At 31.9% G+C, this 11,769-nt stretch overlaps 1 protein-coding gene and 1 non-coding gene across 2 annotated transcripts; both read left to right on the plus strand.

The window, feature by feature from the left end:
- Positions 1 to 226: 226 nt before the first annotated feature.
- Positions 227 to 299, plus strand: TRNAK-CUU. Its single transcript has one exon. It is a non-coding gene; the product is annotated as a tRNA-Lys (tRNA).
- Positions 300 to 5,723: 5,424 nt separating this feature from the next.
- On the plus strand, positions 5,724 to 9,818 carry LOC122274155. The gene is made up of 5 exons (XM_043083126.1): positions 5,724 to 6,127; positions 6,235 to 6,308; positions 8,308 to 8,437; positions 8,528 to 8,812; positions 9,310 to 9,818. Exons 1-5 carry the CDS (start codon positions 5,996 to 5,998, stop codon positions 9,580 to 9,582), a joined length of 894 nt encoding a protein of 297 aa, XP_042939060.1. The 5' UTR covers positions 5,724 to 5,995; the 3' UTR covers positions 9,583 to 9,818.
- The last annotated feature ends 1,951 nt before the right edge of the window (positions 9,819 to 11,769 follow it).

An 11,769-nucleotide genomic window follows, 5' to 3' on the forward strand; every position in this document is an offset into this window, starting at 1 on the left:
ATATTTGAAGAGTGGATTATGCTTCTTCAAAATTGAATAAATACTATTCATAATTATGTAAAATTTAATATAAATTAATTTAAAAGAATATTATACAAATATGAAGATGAATAGGCCATTATAAGGTAATTGCCAAGGACGTCCATTTCATGGTATGCAAAACAAACATTGCTAGGGATTCAACATTTAAAAGTCAATTAAAAGAGTTATAGATCTTCTAATAAATGCCCGTCTAGCTCAGCCGGTAGAGCGCAAGGCTCTTAACCTTGTGGTCGTGGGTTCGAGCCCCACGGTGGGCGTACAATTTTTAGTCCATTATTCCAAATCTTTTTCTCTGTTTTAGTTTAATAAGTTAGGTCAAATGGAGCATTAACAGTCAACAGAAGTGTCCAACAAAATAGCACTATGATTAGTTAATTAATTTGGCCCATTTAGGTTTTCGGTACCATGTTTCATCTGATCTTCGTCTTGTTGCCGACATAGTAACATACACACATTTCTCTCTCCCCTTGGCCCATCATGAATACGACCATTCGAGTCGATCCCCTTCTCTTATTTATTCTTCTAAATTAATGATTAGCTAGTTGGGTAATTAGATTGATTGATGTTTAGTTATTAAACAATTAGAATCAAGTGAAAACATTTCCTCGCCCTCTAGTGTTTAACAATGTCGACGTGGCTTCTTCGCTTGATAATTATGGATGTCGCTCAACCTCATTGACAATGATTATTTAATTGAAGGAAAAAGTTACCTTGTCCCCGCTCGACGTGGCACTCTCACCTAGTTGCCACGTGACATTTATAAAATAAAAACAAAAACTCCAAAGAAAAGCATGAGGGGCTCATTTCAAATTTTAATGGAAGAAGAACTAATGAATCAATACACTGTTCGATGAATTTTATACACTCTCTGTATTTAATAATGGATACTATAGAATATAATCAACTTTTCTGTATTTATTTATTAAAGATCCAATTTCGAATACAAAATTAAAATGATATATTTTTCCTTATTAACTACTTAACATAACAACTTCTGATGAGATTAGCATTTGGGTGCTACTACGTTGATCCAAGGGGGGGTGCATCGGTCACCACCTCCAATCCCCGAACGATCGACGAGGGCGTGGGGCTGACAGCTGTGATACTTTAATTGGGAACTGTATTTAGATGACTTACCAACCAATGATCATGATGGCGGTCGTAGTTAATTATAGCGACACTGACGATATTTAATTGGTAAGATGATATACATAAATCATATCTAGTAAAAGGCCGACGTTTCAGCTTCTTCCGGGAACCATTTTATTACTATTATTAATATTATTTAAAGATGGTGGGCCCACTTTTATTATCTATTTAATAATAAATCTTCTCTGTCTCTTGGGCATCTTCCATTCCTCGTCCTGTAATAAGGACTCTCCTTAGCTGGATTGACATTGATTCACCCACGAAGTTGATTAAAATAATAGAGGTGTTATCTTAACTTACTAATTTTTTTTTACGACGAATGCTAGTCAACCTTTCTAATCTCTATTTATCATATTTTTTTTAAAAACAAATTAATATTTTAAAAAAAAATTTAATTTATTTTTTTAAATTAATTAAAATTTTCTATTCATTATTCATATATTAAATTTTTAATAAAAGAAAAAAATAATAAAAATTAAAAAAAATATGGTGTGTAGAGGTGGTGTGAATAGTAAGAAGTTGTGTAGATTTTTTCTTTTTTTATATGATATTTTATATTTATTTTATAATAAAAATAATTTGATAATTTAACACATCATATCATATTATATCAGTCTATAAATTTATTTTTATTAAATTTTTTTATAATTAAAATATTTTTCTTAAAAAAATATCATATCAAATTAAAAAGCTAATTGGTTATTTATTTTAAATACAGCAATGAATAAATAAGACTATTTAATAAGACGCTTGAGATCGATTTGATCAAATTTCTTTGTATAAAACGCGTGTGCTTGCTCAACTTTTATTAATTTGAATAATTTTGTATTTATTATTTTTTAAGATTATAATATAAATATCTTAATTTTGAATAATGTTGCTTAATTACATCCTTTCCAATATAATAATTTTCATGTGACTATGTAGACTATATAATTATATGATACTTACAAAAAACCCAATTTTTTTAAAAAAACTTCTACATAAAGTTATATATATATATATATATATATATATATATATAATCTATTTCCTCAAAATTAAATATCTCGTAAATAAGCTGGTCTGACTTGAAAACTAATTGAATTGTTAATGAATATAAAATATAACTAGACAATAAGTTGAAGTTATTTTTGTGTTTGAATCAAACTTAAAAGAATAATTTTGATTATTCTTTGTTTGCTCAAATTCGACTCTTTTTTACACACTCTATATAATTATAGGATATATAGTAGAAAGTCTGTTTGTTTGATCCATAACTAGCCTTTTAAAACCTTTTACTACTGGCAACGATTGAATTTATAGACCCCACAACATAAAACATATTGTTTGTAAATAAAATGAAATCTGCAACCGCTAAGGTGATAGCCCAATTGATAAAGAAGTTCAGAGAATCGTTTTTTCATCCCTCGCTCGAGATTACAAGTTTGAAATAATTTATCTCAGTAAAACTTATGAACCAAAATTTTAGAGATTTTTGCATACTGGCACCTTAATGAGGTTACGATAATAGACTATTCCAAATAAGATTAGTAGTTATGACCCAATATTCGATAGTGAAAATCTTTATAGTCACGTCTAGAAGGGAAAGCCATACTAGCACCCTCCCCACTCTTTTGAGGAAAAAAAAAAAAAAGAAGAGAAAGGGTAAAATCTATCATTAAATTAATTAATTACTGTAAAATTCATTTGCTGTATTTTTAGTTCTGCAAATTATAAAGAAGAATGTTGAGATAAGAACTTTATACTTTAATGTCCTTTTTATTACTCCGTCCAATGTTTTTCCCGACAAGAAAATTTGCCGAAGAAAGAAAAAGAGAGAGAACGTCAACAAGAGTCAAGACCCATGCGCATCAAAGTATGATGATAGAATATAGATGGATGGGCGGGCGTTCAGAACACGCGATTGCTCTTTTGACGTACCCGGCCCACGTATGAATAAGCAAGCATATTATTACGTGCTTAAAAATTCATGGCAGATTTCACATGGGGTTGTTGCAGAGCCCAAGGACGATTTGCTTCGCCAAAAAGAAAGGATAGAGCACTCCGCAGAGGTATATTATTTTAAAATTTTAATATAAAATTATTTTTACAATTTTTTATATATTCTATTAATTTATTATTTTATTTTTTTAATTTAAAATAATTACTTTTACTCCTCTCTTTGAACTACTTAACTCACGGTTTGCATGCATATATGCCAAAGTTTTATGATCACACAGGCATCTAATTCGTATTTGGTAATCATTTGTTTCATTTTACGAGCATCTAAAAGATTAATAATTCTATTTATTATTCCAATACGTCATATATTATATCTGTTTTTTTTATAACATATATAACATATGAATAATAAATAAAATAATTTAATTAATTTAATAAAAATAATATTAAAATATATGATATGAAATGATAAGTAATATTTCTTCTAAAAGAATATTGCTATTATGTCTTCTAAAACGAACGCTCATTTTGATTGCTAGATTAATTTATAAAAAAAAGCACACACATTTTTGTGGTAGAGGTCAAAATAAGCGGTTAGTTTTAAGGGTGTAAAAAAACACCGATAAACTGGTAAATCAGACCGGACCGGATCAAACCGGTGAGATCGGTCCGGTCCCGAGTTTAGTTCAGTCCGGTACCGATTTTATTTTTCTTAAAATCGGTCCGGTTCTAATTTTTCTTTCTCTAAAATTGGACTGAACCGAACCAGACCGGTATATATATATTAATTTTTTATATTGTATATAATATTTATATATAATGTATAACTATATATAAATTAGTTTTGTATTATATGATAAATTACTAACTAATATAATATTAAATTTTAAAATCTTATATCATTTTGTTTATTGTATTAATAGTTATACTAATATTATAAAGCTATTAATAGTTATACTAATATTATATCACTATATATTATAATATACTATAATATATTATCACTATAATATTATATATTATAATATACTATATTATATGATATATAATATAGTACATTAAAACCGGTAAAACCGAATCGAACCGGACTGAAAATCGATAAAACCGGATTACCAGTTTAGGAAGTTAACGGGTACGTAATCGGTTTTGAAAAATATAAAACCGGTACATACCGGTTCGATCCTAAAGTTTGTCCAAAATCAGACCAAACCGAACCAGTTACACTCCTAATTAATTTGCAAGCAACAACATAGCATTTTTCCATCTAAAAATACACATAATTCCATATTAACATCTCTATATAGCTTTCAAAAGTTCGAAATGGTAAACGACCTCGACCCTTGAGGTACCTCCGGAAAGCTTATCTTCAAATTTTAAGAATAACGACTATTTCATAATTTATTTTGTAATATATTTATTTATTTATTTTTTAAATGTAAATATTGCGCCGTTATCCATAATTTTCAAAATAAAATTGTGAAAGAGTCAACTTAACTTGACTTGCTGAAAGTACGCAGACGCGACGGCTCCAGACTTCTCTGCCTTTCTGTCGACGGGCATTTGGATTTTGGCGTCTGAAATTCTGAATACAATGAAAGGGACATCTTGGTAATTATGGAATAAATTTAAAATAACCGGTAGATCCTCTTCAATATTCGGCATGTGGCGGTACGATATTCAAATTTAGGGAGGCAAAAGGCAGTAATGTACCCTCCCCATCTGTTTTCCATTTTTTTTTTTTATAAAAAAAATATCTATTTACTTTTTTATTTTTTCATCATTTTATCATCATTTCATAATATATGTTATTAAATAATAAATTTATAAATAAAATATAATAAATAATTTTTAATAATCTAATATTACGTCATGAGATGATAAAAATTGAGATAAAAAGTAATTTTTTTAATATATTTTCTATTGGATTTTCAAGAAATTTATCAATTGCTTTAAACAAAAAGAAGCTTAGGAGATGTTTAGAAATATTTTTTATCTTATTTTATCTTATCTAAATCTCATCTCACTTTTTTTTCTAAATATCATTTAAATATAAATACTTACAAACTAAATCATTTCAATTTTTTTAAAATTAATCATTATAATTTTCTCAATTTTTTAAATAATACATAAAAATTAACTCAAATTTTTTAAATTTTAATACAAAAATTATATTATAACAATATTTTAACTTTATAATATTATTTATTTAACTTTTTCTTTTTTAATTTCTAAAATTTAATAAATATTAATCTCAAATTATTTTAATATTATTTAGAGTCTATCTTACTACTATGAATTCATAAGATTATAATCTCATATCATTTCTTAAAGCATTCCCTTATAGCAGCAACTGCTGATCTTATAAATTCCCATCCAATCCGCTGAATGATAAAAGTAAAGAGTTACATCTTATGTTATAATTCATAAACATAATATTTTATGGATATTAATATATTATATTTAAATTAATATTTGTATAAATAAAATTAATAAGAGGAGACTTTAATACAACAGTAGGCAGAACGCAGAATCAAGCAAAAAGCTGTCGAAGTAAAGCAAAATAAAAGTAGGAAAAATTAAAAAAAAGAGTTGTTCCAGATCGAGAGGGCATCGTCGTCACTTTGCAGCGACCCGATCTCTCTGCCTGGAGAGTGAGCGAAGCACTGTACCTTTTTTTAATTTTTTTAGGAAGAAAGAGGGGAGGACGACGAGGAGAAAGACAACCTCCCCCCCCTTCTCTCTCTCTCTCTCTCTCTCTCTCTCTCACTGTTACTGTTGGGCTTGCATTAATTTCCAATTCGGGCAACTGGTTGCTGTTGTTGGTCAAAGCAGGAGAAGGACCAGGAATTCGAAGCAAGGAATGGAGAGGAGCACTCCGGTGAGGAAGCCACACACATCCACCGCAGATCTGCTCACTTGGCCCGAAAACCCCACCGTCAATTCATCGGCCTTTACGTCTGCGGCTTCGCTATCCGCCGTTCGCTCCCACCAGGTAACAGTCTCCAATGTCTTATTTCTCTCCTAACTCACACCACCTAAGGCTCTATTTTACTCATTTAGAGACTGAATTCATTCGGTTTTGTGCGAAATTAATCTTAGCCCTCGGATGGGATCAGTAAGGTGGTGTTCGGAGGTCAGGTGACGGATGAGGAGGTCGAGAGCTTAAACAAACGGTGAGATCTGGTTCTGTTTTTTGCTTCTCGTAATCATGTTATCGCATTTATTTATCATGCTCAGTTCTTTTTTGGTTTCTATTTCTTTTTTCGGTCACAATCGAGTGCAGTTAGAAGCCTGGATTTCTTATAAAGAAATGATTATTTCAGATTTTGGTTCATGCTCTGCTTTTCGTCTACTTTATTATCGGTTCTCACTGTGTTCGCGTGCCTGCTTCTATTTTATCTACAACTTGCAGTCTCGGAGTTTTTACTCGAGGTTGACTGCGTGTTTTCCGTAAATTGTGCTTTTTATAAAAAATGAAGTTCTGCTTTTCCTAATTTTAGTTTAATCCCGGGGTTTGATCTATTCAATGATCTGTGGTTGATCTCCACGCACGCACGGTGAATGAGCGGATTTAAGTCTAAATCTCTCTCTCTCTCTCTCTCTCTGTGAATTATGTTGCGTATCATTTGAGATAAAAATCTCTGAATGTATTGAATTAAAACGCCTAATCTTTCGACCTAGAATGTTTCTAGTATTGGCTCCCACATCTTAGTCGTGAAGACTATTCGGAGTCCCTTCTATGAACAGACTGGGAGTTCATCTTAGTCGTGAAGACTATTCCGAGTCCTTTCTATGAACAGACTGGGAGTTGATAGCTTTTCATGCTCCATTTTTCCATTCAGTTGCTCGTTTCGCCCAAAATCTCTCTTGGTCTAACGTTTAGGTTAACTTCAAACGGCTAAATAAGGAGGAATCTAAACCACACCCCGCGCTCCCCCCCCCCCCCCCCCCCCAGGGGTTCACTGATCTTAATCTTAATTAGGTTTGATCGAATTTGGAAGCATATGGTTTTTAAAAGTGTTGCTACAGCTGAATATCCTTGTTAGTTGGAGACAGGTGCATGGCTTCTGTATTTGGTAACCATCCAGTGAAAATCCATCTGTGGCTAAATTTTGAGGGAATTGAAGAAAATGGTTTTTGAAGAAAATGTTACCAAGCAAATTCCATGCCTAGATTTATGAGCAAATTATCTACGAGTTTTTCAATGCGTTATATCTCATAGCTTCTTCTTCTTTTTTTTTTTTTTTTTGGTGTGTTGGGGGATTTGGAGAAAAAAAGGGGGGGGGAGGGGTTGTTTTTGGATCAGAGTTCTTAATTAGAATTGCGATCTTCAAGCAGATTGAGATCCTTAAAATTTTTTGCTCAAATTGTTGGGTCTAAAAAGTGGGTGGGAGAGAGACGCATGAAAAGTAAGCTCTACAACATTTATAGCTGCCGGATTAAGTTTCTTAGGCAACATTTAATGCTCAATAGATGTTGTAGAGTCCACTTTATTTCTTTTTTCTCTTACTTTGGGCCTTAATATTTTTGGGTAAGAAGTTTGGAGGATTTGAATCTGTCTCTGGGGTCTAGACAGCTTTAGGAGTTAATGTATGCCACTTTTTCTTACCACGTGATTTTGCTTAATTGTGGCATTGATCAGAACATAAATGACTTTTTAGGACGTTAATTGTGAAAAAAATACTCGTTCTATTTTGGTTATCAATTGAAAGCATTTAATTGTATTCAGTCCATCAGAGTACATGGTAGTTATCATCTCTGCTATGAGATCAGTTTCTGGTAATTTTTAAAATGAAACAGCATACTGTTCTTTTACAAACATTGCTGAAATACCATGTAAAATGGAATTGACTCATTCAATTATGTGCATCAGTTATTCCATAGCTTTAGCCATTATATTCTATGAGCCAGAATACTCATACCATTTAATTTTAGTATCTCATCATTATGTCATGTTGTGCAGTACTATGTTTTTTTGCCAATACCACAATATTTGATTCAAACAAAAGAATGGATCTATAATCATGTCTTCAATCAAATTATGCGTTAAAAGGAACCTCTGTTTTCCATTTGATTATTTTGGACCTTCTTGTCCAAAGATGTTGTAGGGCCATATCATTGTGTACACTTTTTGTCCAAGGTTTCCAAAACAAATTACTTTGTGATTTTCAGGAAACCTTGTTCAGGGTATAAAATGAAGGAGATGACTGGTAGTGGCATATTTAATGGAGAAAATGATAAAGAAGAATCTGGCAGTGCCAACCCTATATTGACTAGCAGAACAGGAATACGCATGTACCAGGTATTTATCAATTTCTTTTTGACAGAATATTCTATGAATGGATCTCTGCACCTTAACATTGACTTGGATATAATGGGTTGGATTTGCCAGCAAGTAATTGCCGGAATTAGCCATATTTCATTTGGTGAGGAAGAGAGTGTTTCTCCCAAAAAGCCTACTAGTGGGCCTGAGGTAGCAAAGCAACGTGAACTAAGCGGGACCCTGGATAGTGAGTCAGAGGCAACGTTGAAGAAGCAGTTTTCTAATGCAAAGTGCAAGGAACTTTCTGGACATGACATCTTTGCACCCCCTCCCGAAATTTTACCTCAGCCAGTAACTGCTCGCATATTAGACTTGAAAGGAAGCATAGAAATTGGGGAACGTGCTTCGCATAATGTAGGTACATCTGTCAAAGTTTCTATTGTGAGTGAATTACCTGGATGTTCAAGTCTCTCTCTCTCTCTCTCTCTCTCTCAATATATATATATATAAAGAGAGAGATCCCAAAACTTGTGCATATATGTATGCGTGTGTGTGTATGTATGTCGATGTGTATTTTTACATTGCCTTGAAGGAACTGTGCAATCTGGGGTGGGAGAGGTTGCAAAATCCTTCTCCCCCTGGGTTGGCCACGGAGAATGTTTTGAATTTGATCCATTAGGAAGTTACTCAAAAACTAGGTTCTTCCAAATTGTACATATAGTTTTTTATTTCTCTGATGGTTAGACTACATATAATGAGTTCATAGGATCTCGTTATGTCAAATGTTTTCTTCCCTTGTGTTTTCTTGCCTTCAAGCTGCACCTTTCTTCTCTATTAATACATTTTGTTCTGTTCTTTACTGTGTACGTTATCCAAACATCTACTTGTTCCTACTTTGGGTTTATTCATAGCCTGCTGGAGGTCAGAGAAATATCATGTCCAGTGAGGAACCTGTGATGAAGACAGCCAAGAAAATATATAACCAGAAATTTTCTCAGCTTTCCGGAAATGACATATTCAAGGGTGATGTTCCCCTGTCATCTGCTGAGAAACCACCGAGTACAGCAAAATTGCGAGAGATGAGTGGCAGTGACATCTTTGCTGATGGGAAGGTAGAGTCTCGAGACTATCTAGGTGGTGTGCGCAAGCCCCCGGGCGGCGAGAGCAGCATTGCCTTGGTTTAATTCTCGTTAGATCTAACTCCTGCAGTTCTATCACATGGTGTTTGGGTTTTTGTTTTCAGTCTTAGTGGGATGTGTGATTATATTATTTCGCATTTCATTCTGGTCTCAGGAGTTGTCCTAGGTTGTAACGAGTCGACCAGCATTTGGACTATATACTAATTAATTGGTGTTTTATGTCCATAATTGTGTTGTTTCACTGCTTGAGGTATTATTACCAGGTTAATTTTTTTGAGTTATTAGTCCGTGTCGTTTGTTCTCGAATTTGATGCTTTAAGCCTTTAAAGCCGGCTCTCCAGGACCTTTCCGCTTAGAGAAATGCAAGAGGGGGATGGAAGTGGCTTTTTTTATCTTGGAAAGGGAAAACAGGCAGCCCAAGGGGCTAATATGCAGTTTGAGAGGTGAGGTGGAGATACATTGAGAGATTCAATCGATCCAACTTGGATTGAAACTAGTCTTGTGTTTGTTGGGGTGGTGGAATAATTCATGGGTTAGGATATAATTATTGTAAATAGGTATGGCTTGGGACAAAGGCAGATTCTACGAGTATGCTAATTATCGAGATATGTTCTAACAGAAAATATTTTTTTTTTGGAGAGAATCTCGTAAACAAAGTTACAGACCATACCGATACTTGATTTTCAGGCACGCATTCGAGGCCCAAAAATGTATAAATATTAATTTAAAATTGACATAATATATTATAATAAGATGAGGTAGGATGGTGCTAAAAAAAATTTTTTAAAAAAAAAAGAAAAAAAAAAGAAAAAGGATGAGGTAGGATGTGTTTCGTATTCTAAAAATATCTAATAATTATTTCAAATGTGTGTGAGCGGAAGCAGGAAAGGGATCAATTCGAACAGACCAGTGAAGACAAAAGTAAAATCTCTGTTCAAGAAAGTTGGTTTATTTTTTATGAATAATGTTAGATACGGTTATAGTTATAGATTGTATGAGTTATACTTTTTATAAAAAAAAGTAAGATTTATTATTAAAAAAAATTAATTTTTTACATGAATTTTATATTTATTCACATTTCTAAAATATATTACGTAATCTTACTCGGAAAAAACCGTGAAAGGAGTAAAAGAATTGTAGGTTACCAACCAAGAAGCTTCCTATAAAATACGCATGGGATATATTGAATCTTCTTTATCCCTTTCACTCCTTTCCGAGAGAGAGAGAGAGAGAGTTTGGGAATTGCGACAATATTTATGGTATGACTTTGTTATTCATCATCTTCACATATCATATACTATATTTTTTTAATTTATTTTAATTTATTTTTTTAAACTAATTGAATTTTTCTCTTTATTATCCAGATTCTAGATATTTGATAAGAGAAAAAAAAAAAAAAAAAAAAAGTGTGATGTGTGCACTGTGTAGACTTGTGTTTAAAATTTTTCTTTATGGTGAGGGTGGCTAACAAGGATGGAGCCTGGAAACGGTGTGTATCGAGTCTTGTCACATTAACACAATAGGAAGGACAATATACATACCATTGCTAGTTGAAACTTGAAAGTATGTATAATTTATATCCATTATATTATCTTCTTACCAATTAAATTATCTCCGAATTATAAGACTAAATTAAGAGGATTGGGATTCCCTTTTTTATATTTTAATTTTCGATTGGATTAGGATAGTCTAATTTAAAGATAGGGTAATACAACATTAAATATCTATACATGGATAACGTTAAGGACCTACATGTTATGTTTATCTAATCCATTCAATTTGGATGGAGAATCGAAGATGATTCTCAACCAAACGAAAGAGGGTAGCAAGAAAATGTAGGCACAACTAACTATTAAGTTTAAAAAATAAATTAAAATTATATTGTAAGATATTGTTCATTTCTTCTTAGTCTTTTATTATGAGTAAAAAATCCATATCCAAACTGAAAGAATAAAAAATAAAAAATAAACCAAAGATTGTTAGTAATTTACGCATTAAATTGATATATATACGATATATCACTAAATAGTAACTATATTTGTTCCCTCTCACGATCAATATTCTGGATCAAATTATCGTACCCTTAACTTTCCTATCAAAAAATGATATATATATATTAATTAATTAATGAGGCAAATTATTAGATAAATATATATAAAAATAGATAAATTCTATAGTGAAAGTCTTGCCTACATATTTCCATCTAATCAATATTTGTACGGCATTAAGTTT

This window comes from Carya illinoinensis, chromosome 8 (genome assembly GCF_018687715.1).
Source record: "Carya illinoinensis cultivar Pawnee chromosome 8, C.illinoinensisPawnee_v1, whole genome shotgun sequence".
NCBI lineage: Eukaryota > Viridiplantae > Streptophyta > Magnoliopsida > Fagales > Juglandaceae > Carya > Carya illinoinensis.